Here is a 19,169-nt window from a genome sequence, read left to right as displayed (position 1 = left end):
TGAGTTCCTCCAGCAGTTTATCTTTGCTCATCTATTACTAATTCCATTTACCAGCACTTAATCCATAGCCTTCTGTGCTTTGGTGATTCAAGTTTTAAAATAAAGTTTGAAGACGCACGAGTAGCCTTTGCAGTGTGGCTGGTACTCCAAAGAGACTTTTCTTGTAGATTTCCTTTAAGGATCAGTTATCAGTTTCTATTGCAAACTTTCTCCTGTAAAGACGGTGTAGAATTTCCCATATTCATATACAAATACTCATAGTTCTCTTCCTATATTAGCCTATTGTGTTTCTGCTGATGCCAGTACTTATAGATATAAATGCTATTGGCTTGCTATCCTGTATTAGAGCAGTTACGAGGCCTTTAAAAGAGGCAGCTATCTGTAAAGTGAGAGTTTTTTTTCTGTTGTGGTATAGATTTATAGAGTTATACAGCACAGAAACAGGCCCTTCAGCCTAATCAAGCCATGCCAACCAAGATGCCCATCTAAGATAGACCCATTACCTCACGTTTGGGCAATATCCCTCTAAACCTTTCCAATCCATGTACCTCTCTGAATGTATTTTAAATGTTGTTATTGTACCTGCCTCAACCACTTTCTCTGGCAGCTTGTTCCATACACGCACCACCCTCTGCATGAAAATGTTGCCCCTCAGATCCCTATTAAATCTTTCTCCTCTCAGCTTAAACCTATGCCTTCCAGTTTTTGATTTCCTTTCCCTACGAAAAAGGCTGTGTGTATTCACTCTATGTTTGCCCCTCATGATTTTATACACCTCTATAAGGTCACCTCTCAGTCTCCTGCGCTCCAAGGATTAAAATCCTAGCCTCCCCAACCTCTCCCTATAACTCAGGTCCTCAAGTCCTGACAAAATTCTTGTAAATCTTCTTTGCACTCTTTTGAGCTTAATGAAGTCTTTCCTCTAACAGGGTAACCAAAACTGTACATAACACTCCAAGTGCAGCCTCACCAATGCCCTGTGCAACTACAACATAACATCCCAACTCCTATACTTAGTACTCTGATTGATGAAAGCCAGCATGCCAAATGCCTACTTCACCACCCCGTCTACCTGTGATGCGACTTTCAGGGAGCTATGTACTTGTACTCCTAGGTCCTTCTGTTCTACAACACTCCCCAGGGCCCTATTGTACCCTGGTTTGACTTTCCAAAATGCAACACCTTGCACTTATCTGAATTGACATTTTCCATTTGACAATCACTTACATAGCAGATCAAGATCCCCCTGTAATTTTTGATAACCTTCCTCATTGTCTATGATCCCACCTACTTCAGTGTCATGTGCAAACTTACTAACTATGCCTTGTACAACTCATCCAAATCGTTTATATAAATGGCAAACAACAATGGGCCCAGCACCAATTCCTGTGGCACACCACTAGTTACAAGGTTACAGTCCAATACACAGCTTTCCATCATCACCCTCTGCTTCCTACCATCAAGCCAATTATGTATCCAATTAGCTAGCTCTCCCTGAATCCCAAACTTCCAGACTAGCCTTCCATGCGGGACTTTGTCAAATGCCTTGCTAAAGTCCATATAGGCAACGAAGACACAAGAGACTGAAGATGCTGGAACCTGGAGCTTGTCAGCTCTTGCTCTACCCCTTCCCTGCACCTTCTATTTTTCAGTCCAGATGAAGGGTCTCAACCCAAAAGTCGACAGTTCACTTCCCTCTATAGATGCTGCCTGACCTGCTAAGTTCCTCCAGCATCTTGTGTGCTGCTCCAGAAAGACAATGTCCACTGCACTGCCATCATCAATCATCTTGGTTACCTCTTCAAAATACTCTTTATCTTCCTCTTCAGTTCAGTTAGTATTTAGTGTTCGGGGTGCATTACTGGTTTTACTTGGTGATTAATGGTGATGTGATATTCAAAATCTTCACAGCATCTGAATGCTTCATCGAAACATTTGAGATACATTTGAATTAGGTCTGTTTTGCTTCTTATTGAAGAATATTTCTCAACTAGGTCATTGGAGCCCAAATACAATTTTAACTTTTGAGCAAGGAAACCTGGCAGAAAACATATAGGCCCAGAAAAAGTCCAGAAAGATGAGCTGATTTATTATTTTTGGTTTCCTTGCAGAGCAGCAAGAGTATATTTGGTTCTTCAGGCCCCATAATGACTGCTCCACTGGATTGTGGTGCTCCTGCAACACCACCACCACCCCCCCCCCCCCAACATCCCACCCCACCTAACCTTCTTAGCTGAAAAGAATAGAATAACTTCTACTAGTTTGGAATAAAATCAGTGTTATCATCAGCATTGAAGCAGCATCTGTAGAAAGAGAAGCAGTCAATGATTTGGGACCAAAACCCTTCATCAGAACAGAAGGATCTGAGACCCAAAATGTTGATCATTTCTACTTCCACAGATGCTGTCAGACCTGCTGAGATTTTCCAGCATTTTCTGTTTTTATTTCAGATTTCCAGTATCCGCAGTTTATTTGATTGACATTTTGCATATTACTCATAGTTTATTCTGTTATAATTAAATACTGCTTGCGCTGTATTTATATAACCTTTGAAATAACCATAAACCAATACCAATAAAGCTGCTTCTGACAAAGTTATCCAAAATGTAAGTTATGCAATTAGAATTACCAGAAATTTCTGTTGCAAATACAGAAGCCACCTGTCCAGCTGTAGATTCAGGAACAACTTGTACAAGTACAGGTGGGCTTGTCTTCACTACTACTTCCACTATAGGAAAGAAAGTAAAATCAGTTCATAAGCAAGATGTTGCACTCTTGAGAAAAGAATAACCACACTTGCAAAGCACCCTTAATTTGAGTTTTTTTTCAATTATTGAATTTTTTTGTTAACATTTTTCAATTTCTATTAAAACTCCTCAGATCTATTTTCTTCTGCATAAATGTTTGCTAATTTTCATCAAAATCCTATTGTTAAGATAATTTGCATTCTATTCTGCCATCTCTTCAACAGCATCTACCACAGCAGCAGGAGTCAGGAAGGTACTTCCTTGAGTCTCACTGTCACAGGACTGGCTATACAAAACAAAAATTTTCATTTTTTTTCTATATATTGGGGGGGGAGGAGGGAGAGACAGGGGGGTAGGAGGGAGATGGGGGGAGACAGGAGGGGGATAAAGGGTAGGGGGACTGAGGCTTTGGTGAAGAGGTGAAGGCTAAGGTGAGGTTTTGTTAAGTTTTTATTATTGCACGGGTATAGTTGTGGGAATGGCACCCAGGGAAGTGGTATGGCTTGCATGATGTGGGAAGTCAGGGAGACCTCAAGTGTTCCTGATGACTACGCCTGCGAGAGATGCATACGGCTGCAGCTCCTTAGTGTTAGGGAGCTGGAACTGGATGACCTTCAGATCACTTGGGAGACTGAGGGGTTGGTAGACAAGAGTTACTGGGAAGCAGTCACACCCAGGTTGCAGGAGACAGGTAGTTGGATGACTGTCAGGAGTGGTAAAGTGGATAGGCAGTCAGTGCAGGCTACCCCTATGGCTGTTCCACTCAATAACAAGTACATTGTTCTAAATCATGTTGGGTGGATGACCTACCAGGGGAAAGCCACTGTGGTCACGTCTTGGGCATGGAGTCCAGCTCTGGTCCTCAGAAGGGAAGGGGGGGCGGGGAAGAAGAGGCAAGTGGTAGTGATAGGGGATTCATTGGTCAGGGGAGCAGACAGGACATTCTGTGGACAAGATTGAGACTCTCGGATGATATGTTGCCTCCCAGGAGCCAGGGTCAAAGATGTTTTGGATTGAGTACATAGCATTCTTAAGGGGGAGGGGGAGGAGCCAGAGGTTGTGGTACACATTTGTACTAATGACATAGACAGAAAAAGTGATGAGGTCCAGCAAAGTGAGTTCAGGGAGTTGGGTGTTAAGTTAAAAGACAGGACCTCCAGGGTGGTGATCTCAGGATTGTTACCTGTGCCACTTGCTAGTGAGGCAAGAAATAGGAAGATGGTCCAGTTTAACAAGTGGCTAAGCAGATGGTACAGGAGGGAGAGCTTCAGATTTTTAGATCATTGGGCTCTTTTCCAGGGCAAGTGGACAAACAGGATGGTTTGCACCTGAACTAATTGTAGAAGGGTGGGGACCAGAGTGGCAAGGCAGCAGGTAGAGAGACTGTGGGGAAAGTAGATGTTAAGACTACAAGCAAAGATGGAAACCAAAAGGTTGAGTATGGTGGGACTAATGTTCTGAGTTGTGTCTATTTCAATGCAAGGAGTACTGTAGGTAGGGGTGATGAACTTGGAGCATAGATCTGAATGTGGAATTATGATGTTGTAGACATTAGTGAGACTTGCTTACAGGAGGAGCAGGGCTGGCAGCTCAGTGTTCTGGGGTTCATTTGTTTTAGACATGATAGAGGGGGATATATTAAAGGGGGAGGGGTGGCATTACATCAGGGAAAATCTCACAGGACATACTGGAGGGCTCGACTACTGAGAGAATTAGGGTGGAAGTGAGGAATGGAAAAGGGACGACCATGTTAATGGGACTATATTATAGACCTCCCAATAGTCAGCAGGATTTAGAGGAGCAAATTTGTAGACAGATAGCAGACAGCTGTAGGAAATAGAAAGGTGTGATAGTAGGTGATTTTAACTTTCCAAATATTGACTGGGACTCCCATGCTGTAAAAGGACTGGATGGGATTGACTTTGTCAAATGTGTACAGGAAAGCTTCCTTAATCAATATGTAGAGGTCCCAACTACAGAGTACGATACTGGATCTCCTCTTGGGGAATGAGACCGGTCAGGTGGCAGAAGTGAGTGTAAGGGAACACTTTGGATCTAGTGATCATAATTCCATTAGTTTCAAGATAATTATGGAGATATTTATTTATTAGTCATATGTACATCGAAAAACACAGTGAAATATGTCTTTTTGTGTTACTGAGAATGTGCTGGGGGCAGGCTGCAAGTGTCGCCACTCTTCCAGAGCCAACATGTCATGCCCACAGCTCCTAATCTGTACGTCTTTGGAATGTGGGAGGAAACCAGAGCATCCAGAGGAAACCCATGCAGACATGGAGAATGTACAAACTCCTTAGACAGCGGTGGGATAATTCCATTAGTTTCAAGTTAATTATGGGGAAGGTTAGGACTGGTCCTAGGGTTAAGATTCTAAACTGGAGGAAGGCCAATTTTGACGGTATCAGAAGGTATCTAGCAGGTGTGCATTGGGACAGGTTGTTTTCTGGCAAAGAGATTCTTGGTAAATGGGAGGCCTTAAAGTGGAATATTGAGAGTACAGAATCTGTATGTTCCTTTTAGAATAAAAGGTAAGGCTAATGGGTTTAGGGAAGCTTGGTTATCGAGGGATATTGAGGCCCTGGTAAAGAAGAAGGAGGTACATATCAGGTATAGGCATTCAGGATCAAAGGAGGTGCTTGGAGTATAAGAAACACAAGAGTACACTTAAGAGAGAAATCAGGAGGGCTAAAAGAGGACATGAGGTTTCTCTGGCAGATAAGGTGAAAGAGAATCTAAAGGGCTTCTATATTAAGAGTAAAAGGAGAGCAAGGGCAAAATTAGTCTTTGAAGACTAGCGTGGCCATCTATGCATGGAACCAAGAGAGATAGGGGGAGATCTTAAATGACTTTTTTGTATCTGTAGTGCATTTTTTGCATTACCCGGGAGACATATGGAGTCTATAGAACTGAGGAAAAAATAGTGAGGTCATGGACTGTATTCGGATTATGGAAGAGGAGGTGCTGGCTATCTTGAGGCGAATTAGTGTGGATAAGTCCCCAGGGCCTGATGAGGTGTCCCTTTGGACTTTGTGGGAAGCTGGTGCAGAAATTACAGGGGCCCCGGCAGAGGTATTTAGAACATCCTTAGCCACGGGTGAGGTGCTGGAGGACTGGAGGATAGCTAATGTTGTTCCATTGTTTAAGATATCAATAAGCTTGAAAGAGTGCAGAGAAAATTTACATGGATGGTGCTGGGACGAGGACCTGAGTTATAGGGGAAGGTTGGAATAGGTTAAGACCTTATTCCCCGGAGTGCAGGAGAATGAGGGAAGATCTTGGCGGTGTACCAAATTGAGGGGTATAAATAGGGTGAATGCATGCAGGCTTTTTCCCCTTGGGTTGGGTGAGACAAGAATCAGAGGACATGAGTTTAGGGTGAAAGGGGAATCTGAGGGGGAACTACTTCACTCAGGATGGTGCGAGTGTGAAATGAGTTGCTCGTGGAAGTGGTGGATGCCAGTTCAATTGTAACATTTAAGTTTGGATAGGTGCATGGATGAGAGGTATGGAGGGTTATGGTCTGGGTGGAGGTAGATGGGACGAGGCAGAAAAACAGGCCGGCATGCCCCAGATGGACTGAAGGGCCTGTTTCTGTGCTTTATAAAAGCTCTAAGAATAAGCTGGGAAATCGTAGGCTGGTGAGCCTGACATCAGTTGTAGGTAAGTTATTGGAAGGTACTCTGAGCGACAGGACATATAAGTATTTGGATAGGCAGGGCCTGATTAGGGATAGTCAACATGGCTTTGCGCATGGCAGGTCATGTCTAACGAATCTTGGAATTTTTCGAGGAGGTTACCAGGAAGGTTGATCAAGGGAAGGTGGTGGATGTTATCTACATGGACTTTAAGCAAGGCCTTTGACAAAGTCCTGCAGGGGAGGCTGCTCCAAGATTAAGTTACTTGGCATTCAGGATAAGTAGTCAATTGGATTCAACATTGGCTTAGTGGGAGAAGCCAGAGAGTGGCTGTAGATGATTGTTTCTTTGATTGGAGGCCTGTGGCTGGTGGTGTGCTGCAGGGATCAGTCCTAAGACCGTTGTTGTTTATCAGCTATATTAATGATTTAAATGATGTGTTAAACTGGATCAATAAATTTGTAGTGGACAGTGAGGAAGACTATCGAAGCTTGCAAAGTGATCTGGGAAAATAGGCTGAAAAATGGCAGATGGAATTCAATGACAGTTGTGAGGTGATATGCTTTGGGAAGACAAACTAGGGTAAGATTTGCACAGTGAATGGTAGAGCACTGAGGTGTGTGGTAGAACAATGGGACCTGAGAATGCAGGTCCATACCTCCTTAAGTGGCATCGCAGGTAGATAGGGTTGTAAAGAGAGCTTTTTATGCATTGGCCTTCATAAATCAGGGCACTGAGTACAGGAGTTGGGATGTTATGTGAAGTTGTATAAAACATTGGTGAGGCCAAACTTGCAGTAGTATGTGCAGTTCTGGTCACCTACCTTCAGGAAGGGTATCAGTAAGCTTGAAAGAGTGCAGAGAAAATTTACATGGAAACTTCACAGGGAAAAGTTGAATAGGTTGGGACTTTATTCCCTGGAGTGCAGGAGAATGAGGGGAGATCTTGGGTGTACAAAATTGAGGGATATAAATAGGGTGAATGCATGCAGGCTTTTTCCCCTTGGGTTGGGTGAGACTAGAACTACAGGACATGGGTTTAAGGGTGAAAGGTGAAATATTTAAGGGGAATCTGAGGGGTAACTACTTCACTCAGGGTGGTGAGTGTGGAATGAGCTGCCAGTGGAAGTGGTGGATGGGGGTTCAATTGTAACATTTAAGAGAAGTTTGGATAGGTGCATGGATGAGAGAGGTATGGAGGGCTATGGTCTGATAAGATATCTTTACTAGTCACATGTACATTGAAACGTGCAGTGAAATGCATCTTTTGCGTAGAGTGTTCTAGGGGCAGCTTGCAAGTGTTGCCACGCTTCCGGCACCAACATAGCATGCCCACAACTTCATAACCCATACGTCTTTGGAATGTGGGAGGAAACCGGAGCACCCAGAGGAAACACATGCAGTCATGGGAGAACATACAAACTCCTTACAGACAGTGGCTGGAATCGAATCCGGGTCGCTGGTGCTGTAATAGTGTTATGCTAACCGCTACACTACCGTGCCTGCCTGTAGATGGGACTAGGCAGAAAACCAGGCTGGCATGGACTGGATGGGCTGAATGGCCTGTTTCTGGGGTGCTCTATGACTCTATGGTCTAAGAAGGCAGCTCATCACACCAGCTCTAGGGCAAATAGGAATGGACAATAAATGCCTGTCTTACCAGTGATAGAGATGCTGAAAAATGAATAAATTAAAAGAAAACTTGGCAGTAATGTTTATTGGGTCTTTGTAAAGCACAAACTACTTAACATAAGTAATTGTAACAAAAAATGATTTCCCATGGGTAAAGTAAATAGGCATCCTCAATCACAACAAAGTTTCTGAATTTTAAAAATCAAAAACTGTAGATGTTAGAAATTTGAAAAATAGAAAATGCTGGAAACATTCAGTAGGTCAAGAAGGATTGAAAGAATCTGTTCAGTGTGATGATCTGGATAATGTCAAAGAAATGTGAGGTATGGCTTTTCCACATAAAATGAAAAACTGTGAGAATCAGAAACGAGTGAATGAGGAAATGGAGTCATTCTTAACTGTATTTGAGAGTTAAATGGAAGGAGAAACGTATACATTGCACAGATAAGGTACTGCTTTAAAAAAATGATACTGACTTCATAACCTGCCTTAGCTTTGTTCAGTCAACAGAACTTTCATCTCTGATTAAGAATATTCAGAGCCTAAATCTCAGACCAATATTCTGCAGCATTTTCAAGCTAACACAGCAATGTATTAGAGAGAAGATTGCAATTGCTGCACCAGCAATTTTTTGAGGTTTTAAACCTAGCTCATATCTGCTGATCAAACATTAATTTAATGCTCTGATCCAGCTATTCAAAGACGACCAAATGATTGTTGTAGTGTCTGATGTGGAAGTAAAGCAGAACAGGCCAGTACGGTACTTAATGATATAATGCCCAAGTAACTGTCATAGTGTTCTGCAGTACTTTCAGATATCCCAGCACTGAAGTTCTATATAAATGCAAGAATGTATATTTTTACTGTTAATTGATTTCCTTCAACTACGGGAACTTAATGTTGAAAATAACAAGCACTTCTATAAGTAGAAAGGTCATCCTTAAAAGCAAGACAACAAAAAACTTGTAAACTATATGAATGTTAGCAACTTAATTATCAAAGTCTAATAAGGGTATTAAAATAATTAATCAGAATCAAATAATGCACAGGAACATTGTTGATGATTTAGGTGAGCAGTGAAGGAGAAAACAAGATGCAAAGATCTGTAATGCTCACTCGGGTAAGCAGGAAATAAACCATGGTTTGCAAGGCTGAAGACAAAATGCTGGAATCCCATGGAATTCTTGTGCATTTAACTAAGATCTGCCTTTGATGGATCCACATGCAAGTTTTGCACACAAAGTAAAATGCTGAATTGCAGTACTTTTTAGTTAAAAAAAATTGTTCAGTGCGTAAGAATGAGCAACTGGAAAATGTATTGTCTACATCCAATAGTTGCCCACAGGCATTAGTGTATTGTGAAATAGTCTGCAAATGTCCAAAACCAAAATAAAATTTCACATTCTCACATGTTTAGATTTAGAGGTAGTAACACAGTTCTTCACGAATTTGTAGCCAAATGCAAAGGACCAAATTATGACTGCCCACATGACTTACTAATCATTAACAAATGGCAATTCAAATCTACACCACAGAGGAACTATTTATACAAACATACAATCTTAAAAAAAAGTGCTTACTAACCTGGATATTCGTCAACACTTGGAGCATGAACTGGTTCAAAAGGCTTTGGCTGTTTTAAACAAAAACAGATTACAATTCAGTAAATTATCCATATAAAATGACAATGAATTTAACTTCAATTTTGGTTTTAGCTACTGGGTCAGTGCTTAAATTGAGGCTACATGAACTTCTATGATGCCCAAGGTGAATTTTGAACCCCTTGACTTATCAGGAACCTTAAAAGATATTCATTTCTAGCTGTTAAAGCATTGTGCTAGAAATTCTGTTTGTACCAAAGTTTTTGATATGCAAGCAAATTTGGAGAAGTTAGATGGTGATTAACTTCAGCAAATTTGATCCAGGTGTTCTATTCAAAATGTAATTGTGCCTCCCACTTCACTGCAGTTATGTTGCAGTGGAAAGAAACTCCAAGATTGTAGGAGTGGAATCAGAGCATTGGTCAGGACTACAAGAGGCATGTTTGGAACATGGGGGAGGGAACTAGCCTTGGTCTTGGATGCCATGTTTTCCTTTATGCCATTGGATTTTGATGCAACATGCCCATGGCTGTACAATGACCATCTGGTACTTGTTTTAAAATACATATCATGTTCTGTGTCACTTTTGCTTGTTTTGCAATTTTAATGGTTCAGATTGAGAATCACATTTAAAGGATTAAAGCCAATATGAATTCAATCAACATGAAAATCCATGTTGCAATTCATCATGAACCTAATTACAATAAAGTTTGATAACCATAAAACTAAAAGGGTAGTCTCAAACTTGCATAAATAATGATTCAACTAATTGCTAACAGTAACAAATAATTATTCACTTATTTTCTATAATTTAAGTCACTTAACCATACTTACTGTTTTTATTGAAGTATCATCTGCAAAAAAAAAGTTGCAGAAATTATCTTTTTATAATGAAGAATATACTACTTAAATTTGCTAGTTTTCATGTCTCCACATACAGATATAGGGATGTACCAATCCACATATGGAGGACAGTGATTTATTGGCAGTGATGATGAAACTTTTCCATAGATCTCCTGATGAGTCATTGGATTGGTTCATAGGCAAGTAGAACACAATTTAAAATGCAAATTGGGCCTTGCTATTTTGGAGTTCAAAGGGTGTATGCTGTGAGTGCTCTGATAGGTATCATTCAGCAATTTGGACAAAAAGGAGTTAGAAGTTATTTTTCTGGGACTAATAAAAGCAGGGAGGCCTTCTAAAATTCCATAAAATTAAAGTACTCTGAGACTGGGCAATCCTCTGTAAAGATTTAGAGTCACAGAATAATACAACACGGAAACAGGCGCCTCAGACAAATATCATCCATGCCGACCAAGGTGCCTATCTAAGCTAGACCCATTTGGCCCATATCCCTCAAAATCTTTCCAATCCATGTACCCGTCCAAATGTCTTTTAAATGTAATTGTCCCTGACCCAACCACTTTCATTGGCATCTCGTGATGGTGTTCCATATGCACACCATCCTCTGCATTGAAGAAGTTGCTCTTTTTAAATCTCTTACCTTAAACCTAGTTCTTGATTTCCCCAACTCTGGGAAAAAGACTGTGTATTCACCTTATCTGTGCTCCTCATGATTTTATACACCTCTATAAGGTCACTGCTCAATCTCCTACACTCCAAGGAATAAAGTCCTAGCCTGCCCAACCTCTCCCTATAATTAAGGCCCTCAAATCCTGGCAACATTCTCGTAAATCTTTGCACTCTTTCCAGCTTAATTATGTCTTTCCTATTACAGGGTAACCAAAACTGTAAACAATCTCCAAGGGTAGCCTCACCAATGCCTTGTACAATTGCAACATAAAATCACAACTCCCATACTCATTGCCCTGATTGATGAAGGCCAGCATGCCAAGCACCTTCTTCACCACCCTATCTACCTGTGATACTACTTTTAGATGAAAAATATTGAATAAGAACCTCATCCATCTGTTGCTCCATACATAGACAGGGGGTCACGGTGGTCTTTAAGGGGAATTATTCTCTCCCTAGCCACCTTTTACTCTTAGTAAACCTGAAGAAGCTCTTGTGATTTTCCTTAACTTTGCCTGCCAGATCCATCTAATGCCCTCTTTCTGCCCTCTCACTTTCCCTCTTGTGTACTCCTACACTTTTTATACTCATCAAGGGATTTGCTTGATCCTGACTGCCTAAACCCGATGCTTCTTTTTTCCTGATCAAAGCCTCAATATCTCTTGTCAACCAAGGCTTCCTTCACCCGAACAGAAACGTGCTGTCCCTGAACTCTTGCTATCAGACTTTTAAAAGCCTCCTACTTACCAGACATCCCTTTATCTGCAAACAGTCTCACTGAATTAACCTCTGCTAGTCCCTGCCTAATTTGTTCAAAATTGGCCCTGACCCAATTTAGGTCTTTAACTTGTGGACCAGTCCTACCTTTCTCCATAACTATTTTAAAAGTAATAGAATTATGAATGAGGGATATGGGCTAAACACAGGCAAATGTGACTAGCTTACAAAGGCATTTTGGTCAGCATGGACCAGTTGAGCCGAAGGCCTGTTTCCATGCTACGTAACTCTGACTTTATGTATGGTAGGGCCACAGAAAGTACTGAGGAACAGAGAGACCTTGGTGTACATTTCCAAGGATCCTTGAAGGCAGAAGCACGAGTTGGTTAAGAAGGCATTCAGAATGGGAATCATTAGCCAGGGCATAGAATCTCAGAGCAGGAAGATTATGATACAACTATATAAGTCATTACTCAGACCACAGCTGGAGTACTATGTGCAGTTCTTGTCACTGTAATATCCAAAAGGTGTGATTGTACTGGAGTGGGGACAGAGGTGATTTACCAGGATGTTGCCTGAGATTAAACTTTTCAGCTATGAAGAGGGACTGGATAGACTGGATTCGATTTCCTTGGAACATGGAATGCTGGGGGAAGGGTGGAAAGTTGGGGATACAGAGAGAAATAAAAAAAGTCAGAATATTTAAAAGCAACAAAAATATCTCATGTATATGGTTGATGTTCCTTAAGATACTAGATAAATCAATTATTTACAAAATCTGTTCCTCAAATCTTAGCTCTTCTACAGAAAAGATCCTACAACATACTCAGTTATACTTCAGATTTACTGGAGAGGACATCAGACCAAAAAGTGCCCACCAAGTATAAATTACCAGCTGGGTATTGCAATGTCTGCTATTTGCAAAGCCAGGCGATTGAACCTTCTAACAATTGTAGCATTGAAGAAAAGTGATTATAGTCTAACAATATAGCTTATTATACTTTAAATCCAGAGCTAGCACCCCATCTAATCGCAGTATGAAGTTAAGCTCCACACTGGAAGAGAAGTTATCCCACTTTATTTGAGAGTCAAGTTAGTTCTTTGTTCCAGATTTACACTGCTCTACACAGTTGATTAAAATGTGAAATGACAGAACCTAAAGTGCAAATGCACCCTTAGCAGCTATAAATAAAGGACTTCAATTTTACAACAAAATAATTTTTAAAGTACTTAATAGTGAATTGTTTATCTAAACCTGTTGAATGTTACATGAACAAGATCATTTAAAATCATTTTCCTTGGACAGTCCAAAACCATATAGAGCAAAGATTACAAGAAAATGTCTAAAACAAGTATGTAATTACAAATTCATAAATATGACAAAGCAGTAACACACAATAGTTTCTAGTTCATTTACTTCATTAAAACATTAATATTCTCCCCATGAATCTCAAGTATCAAACACAAAAATGTGTCATTAATGTACTTACCTCTCAAAATAACATAATTTCACAAGTACCTTTCTGTATATTGCAAGATAGATACATTCTCATTTTTGAATTACTTTAAGATTAACAAGCTCACATCATTCATGACACACTTCTGATTCATTATTAATTCATCAAATGTTAAATAATTTCTTTTATAAGCACTAGATTCTACAATTTCATTTCTGGTTATTAATTGTTACCTTCTTATCTTTCAAAATTTTTAAGTGTGACATGTGATGATCTTTCTATTAAACAGGTACTCTTTTATCTTTATTCCAAGCATTTGGTTAGATATGATACTTGCCATTGTCAATGGCCCACATTAAGAAAAACTTCACCTCAGTTTATAATAGAAGTAGTAACACTAAAGTATATTTTCAGAAATTCATAGCACAAAAAATATGATATGGTTGTAAAGTTCGTGCTTAAAATTAGATCTCGCATTTCAAAACTAAATTAGTTCAGTAAAAAGATATTTTCTTTTCCAACGCATTACACTCATCACTATTTACCAATTTTACAATCCCGCCCTCTCATCATGACTCTCTATCACCATTTGTTACATTGGGTTCTAAATAAAAAAGGCAATAGCGGTAATAAATGGCAGAGATACAAGTGTGGCATGACAGAAGAGAAAATATTCGATGAGAGAGGGTATGTTTTCAGGGAGGTCAGCTAATTATACTCAGGAGGGTTTAAGGTAACATGGTAGAGGGGAAGCCTGCACGTGGAGGGATTGAGGGGCCAAGTAAGGCTGGTGGGAAGGACAGTAGGGCAAGGTTAATGAATATGGAGAGACTGATGGACCTCATTGTGTTTATTTTAATGCAAGGAGTATCGTTGGTAAATCAGATGAGAGCCTGGATTAGTGCATGGAACTATGATGTTGTGGCCATTATAAAGACTTGGTTGAGAGAGGAGCAGGACAGGTAACTCAACGTTCCAGTGTTTTGATATTTCATATGTGATAGATAGGGATGTAAAAAAGGTGGGGGAGCTGCATTATAGAGAGAATGTCATAGCTGAACACAGAGAGGATATACTGGAGGGCTCATTGACTGAGGAAATATGGATAGAGCTCAGAAGTAAGAAAGGTGTAGGAAGATTATAGAAAGATGTAAAAGCAACAGGGTTATCGTAATGGGTGACTTTAATTTCCTCAATATTGATAAGGACTTCCTTAGTGCAAAAGGCTTAGTTGTAGAATTTGTTAGGTGCCTCCAATGGGGTTTCTTGAAACAGTATGTTGATAGCTGAACCAGGGAAAGTGCCAGACGGGATCTTGTATTGATGAATAAGCCTTGCGAAGTGATTGGGATTTCAGTAGAAGAGCATTTTCAGAACAGTGATACAACTCCTTAAGTTTCAAGATATTCATAAATAAGAATAAGTCTGCACCTTGAGGGGAAGTGCTAAATTGGGGGAAGGCAAATTACAACATTAATAGGCAGGAGCTGGGGAGAGTAGATTGGTAAGTCTACATCTGACACGTGGGAGTTGTTTAAAGACCAGCTGATCAGAATTCAGGACTGACATGTTCCAGTAAGGAAGAAAGACGAGGACGGCAAGATTTGGGAAACTTGGATGACAAGAGATATTGTAAATTTAGTCAAAAAGAAAGGAAGCACATCTAAGGATTGTGAAGCTGAAATCAGACAGAGACCTGAAGAATATAAAGAAAGCAGGAAAGAACTCAAACAGGGAATCAGCACGGACAAAAAGGGCCATGAAATGTCCTTGCTGAGTCCAATTAAGGATGATTGATGAGGGTAGGAAAGTGGATGATGTCTTCGTGGAGATTAGCAAGGCATTTGACAAGATCCCTCATGGCAGGGTGATCCAGAAAATTAAGACACATCAAATCCATGGTAGATAAGATTCAAAACTGACGTGGCCATAGAAGACAGAGGGTAATAGTAGAGGGGTGTTTCTCTGACTGGCGGACTGTGACCAGTGGTGTTCTGCAGGGATCAATGCTGTGACCTCTCTTGTTTGTGATATACATAAACCATTTGGAATAAAATGTAGGTGGGCTGATTAGTTAGTTTGCAGATGATACAAAAATTGGTGGAGCTGTGGATAATGAAGAAGGTTGCCAAATGATATATCAGGATATAGATCAGTTGGAGATATGGGTGGAGAAATGGCAGAAGGAGATTATTCTGTGTGGTGTTGCATTTTGGGAGGTTAAATGCAAGAGAAAATTTTATAGCAAATGGCAGAATTTTTGGGAGCATTGATGTACAGAGGGATTTTGGGGTCCAAGTTCACAGCTCCATGAAAGTAGTGATACAAATGGATAGAGTGGTAAAGAAGGCAAACAGCCTTCATTGGTTGAGGCATTGAGTATAAAAGTCTGGAAGTCATGTTGCAGCTGTATAAAACTTTGGTTAGGCCACATTTGGAATATTGTCTGCAGTTTTGATCACTGCATTATAGGGGAGATGTGACAGAAGTTTATAAAAATTATCAGAGGTGTAGATGGGGTACATAATCTTTTTCCCAGGGTGTGAATGTCAAATACTAGAGGGCATAGCTTTAAGGTAAGGGGAAAGTTTAAAGGAAATGTGTGAGGCAAGTTTTTTTTAAATATCGGGAGCAGTAGGTGCCTGGAATGCACTGCGAGGGTGATGGTGAAAGCAGATATTATAGTGATGCTTAAGAGGTGTTTAGATAGGCACATGGACATTCCAACATGCTGCCAGAGTGTGGCAACTCTTTGCAAGATGGCTACAATAGATCTATTCATTACATTTATTATAATTGTTCTACTCTTTCAAACCTCAGTTCTAAGACTGTAAGAATTAACAATATTCTCTTAAATCTGCTTCTCAATCTAACTCATCATGGCCCTTGCACTTTATTAGTCTACCTGCAATGCACTTTCTCTATAACTAATATTATATTATGAATTCTGTTTTTTTTCCTTTTGTACTACCTTGATGTACTTGTGCATGGAAGGATCTGTCTGGATGGCATGCAAACAAAAGCTTTACACTCTACCTCAGTACATGTGACGATAATAAACCAATTACATGCAAGGAATGGAGGGATAGGGATCATATGTAGACAGATGGGATTAGTTTAATTTACTGTAATTGTTGGCACAGACATCATGGGTTGAAGGGCCTATTCCTGTGCTTTACTGTTGTTGTATGTCCTATGTTAAGAAAATTAAAATGAAAAGAGCAAATGGTTCAAAATAAACCTGTAGTTTATCATTTTGTGGAAAGATTTTAGATATTTGTAAAAAATAATTTTTTTTGCTCATGTTACCACCTCATTGTACATATTATTTACATTTACTGTGCTACTTTTATTACATGATTTGGATCCTGTTTATCAATTTTTAAGGAACTGAATGGAGAACTGATTTTTTTTCCAAAGTTTATGCATTCAGGAACTGGCACTCATGATTATGGAACAGTGTTCCTGAATGCGAAACAAATCTCCCTCTATACCCCCATCAAAATGATTCTAGTTGTCCCAAGCTAATTCTGTGACTAATCCATTATTAATGTTAGGAAGGATTCTCATCTTGTTAGCCTAGTGTAAGTTCAAATTTCTCTGAGTTCAAATATAGCATATAGAATTGGGGATGTTTAACCTAAATCCAGTACTTACATCGTTCTAAGCTTACATAATTTTCTTCCTTTGAAATTAACTTGGAATCCTTGACAGTGCTCCGCTGGTTGTCAAGATACTTTTCTAGGGCAACATGAGCTATTTCCTCTTCTTCAGCAGGTCTCATCAAGATCTGGACGTGAGACCTGGAGTAATGATAACCATGACCTGCTGGGCAGATTTCGTTGAAAACAACTGAAATCAAAGGAAATTTCTAAATTAGTTGTACTTAAAAACAGAAGTACATATGACTTCAGCTGTCAAACTGTTGAAAGAATAAATGCCCAAATAAAAATGGTTGCTAAAACATACAACATTATTATGATGATGATGACTCTATCTCCTGTTATTTAAGGGCTGGCTGCATATTTTGAATTTTTTCCCTGAGCAGAAGTGAATCTAATGTTTATTTTCAAGTTAAATGCTGAGCTCCAATGCAAGACAGATATTGCAAGGCCACTACAACAATGCAACAATGTATTATACCTCTGATATAATGGGAGAAACTGCCATTCAGGCCATCCCCAGGATACGAATGGGTTCCATTTTTAAAAACATCCAGAAATTGATTCCACAATACACAAAATTACTCAATACAGTAACCATACCTCCACTACTGTAATGAATGGTGTGGATAAGGGCCAATTAACATGAACATTTACTTATTGTTTTACCCTGCCTAGTTACAATGGTACAAAATCAGGATGTCCCATACTCAATGACTGGTTTTGATGGGCTTGAAGATTCAGTGGATATTACATTGTTTAATAGAATGTGGTTGTACAAGTATCAAAAGAAGTGAATGGAAATTGACAAGCAACTCCCACAGTGGACCTGGTACCCTGTGTTCTTAAGAGACAATGGTGTCTGATTACTTCAGGGAGGTTACATGTAAGCAGACTTCTTTTTTTCCCCCAAGACTGGTTTTCATTCGAATTTAATAACATTTATGGGACCACACTTGTATGTATGGGTGTCTAAGTCTGGTGTTCATATCCCGGGGAGGGCCTGCACACAATTCTGACCTAAGGTATTGATACTACAGATGCTAGACCTGCAAGTTTTATTTAATATTTATGGAATTTTTTGAATTGCATGCAATCTTTTCTCCAGTATTTTTTAAATTACCCATTAATAGACCTTCAAATTCCATACTATTCTTTGGAACTGTCACAAAAACATATATTCATTCTGTCTCTCCCAAAATATTTTGAGTCCAATCCTCCAACCCTGTATATCTATGTTGGAAAACTGCAATTTGATCAGAGCCATTTTCAACAAGGTGAAATATGCCAGATGTACTGGTTTTATCCCTTCTCCTGAAGAAGTCAGCACTTAACTGTGAAGGAGGAAATGAAAAAAAAATCCAAACAGGGCCCATTTCTCACTCCACTATGGTCTACTTGTAATCATGTTTTTATTACACAGATCCCATCACCAATATTTATGTGCAGAATTCATAAATATGGCACAAAGGGTTGGATCCAGAACTGTTACTTAAGTAATTCTACTAACAACCAATCTCTATGCAGAACCACTGACAATCCTAATAATTTTCAATTAAGATACAATCAATGTTTTATCCAATGCAAAATCTTCCAACTAACCCCATATGAGCCTATTTTAAGTGCTATATGGCACCTTGCCGACAGATTTTTGTAAAGCAAGGCACTGAATGATAACTATATTACCTACATCCATGAACATTAATTTGCTCAATATGTCCAAACTGGTTGATGAGGTATGACCTGCATCTTCTTTGGTGATTCTAAAAATCACTTTTCATCTGTAGAGTACCACTAAAATGCAATTTGCCTGTAATGGAACTGAAACTAATCTGCATATAAATTCTTGGCTTTGCTTTACTGGCATATTTAAATACTGGTACCACAAGGGCGTCTTCCTAACCCATGGGAACGTTTTTTTTAAAATTTTATTTATAGCATGGTAACAGGCCCTTCCAGCCCAACGAGTCTGCACCGCCCATTTTAAACCTATATTAACCTACCCGTACATCTTTGGAATGTGGGAGGAAACTGGAGCACCTGGAGGAAACCCACACAGACACAGGAGAATGTACAAACTCCTTACAGACAGCGACGGGAATCGAACCCCGATTGCTGGCACTGTAATAGCGTTGCGCTAACCGCTACGCTACCATGCCGCCCATTCA

General features: G+C 39.8%; 1 protein-coding gene across 1 annotated transcript in view; it reads right to left on the bottom strand.

Annotated features, from left to right (window-relative positions):
* Positions 1-19,169, bottom strand: part of LOC127568849 (latent-transforming growth factor beta-binding protein 2-like) — a 391,147-nt gene that overhangs the window by 155,606 nt on the left and 216,372 nt on the right. The window contains exons 12-15 of the mRNA XM_052013064.1: positions 16,997-17,191; positions 10,467-10,486; positions 9,616-9,664; positions 2,630-2,728 (exon numbers count right to left, since the gene is read on the bottom strand). Coding sequence (XP_051869024.1) covers positions 2,630-2,728; positions 9,616-9,664; positions 10,467-10,486; positions 16,997-17,191 — 363 coding nt within the window. The remainder of the gene's footprint in view (positions 1-2,629; positions 2,729-9,615; positions 9,665-10,466; positions 10,487-16,996; positions 17,192-19,169) is intronic.

This window comes from Pristis pectinata, chromosome 1 (genome assembly GCF_009764475.1).
Source record: "Pristis pectinata isolate sPriPec2 chromosome 1, sPriPec2.1.pri, whole genome shotgun sequence".
Taxonomy (NCBI): Eukaryota; Metazoa; Chordata; class Chondrichthyes; order Rhinopristiformes; family Pristidae; genus Pristis; species Pristis pectinata.
This window is presented reverse-complemented; position numbering and strand designations above follow the sequence as displayed.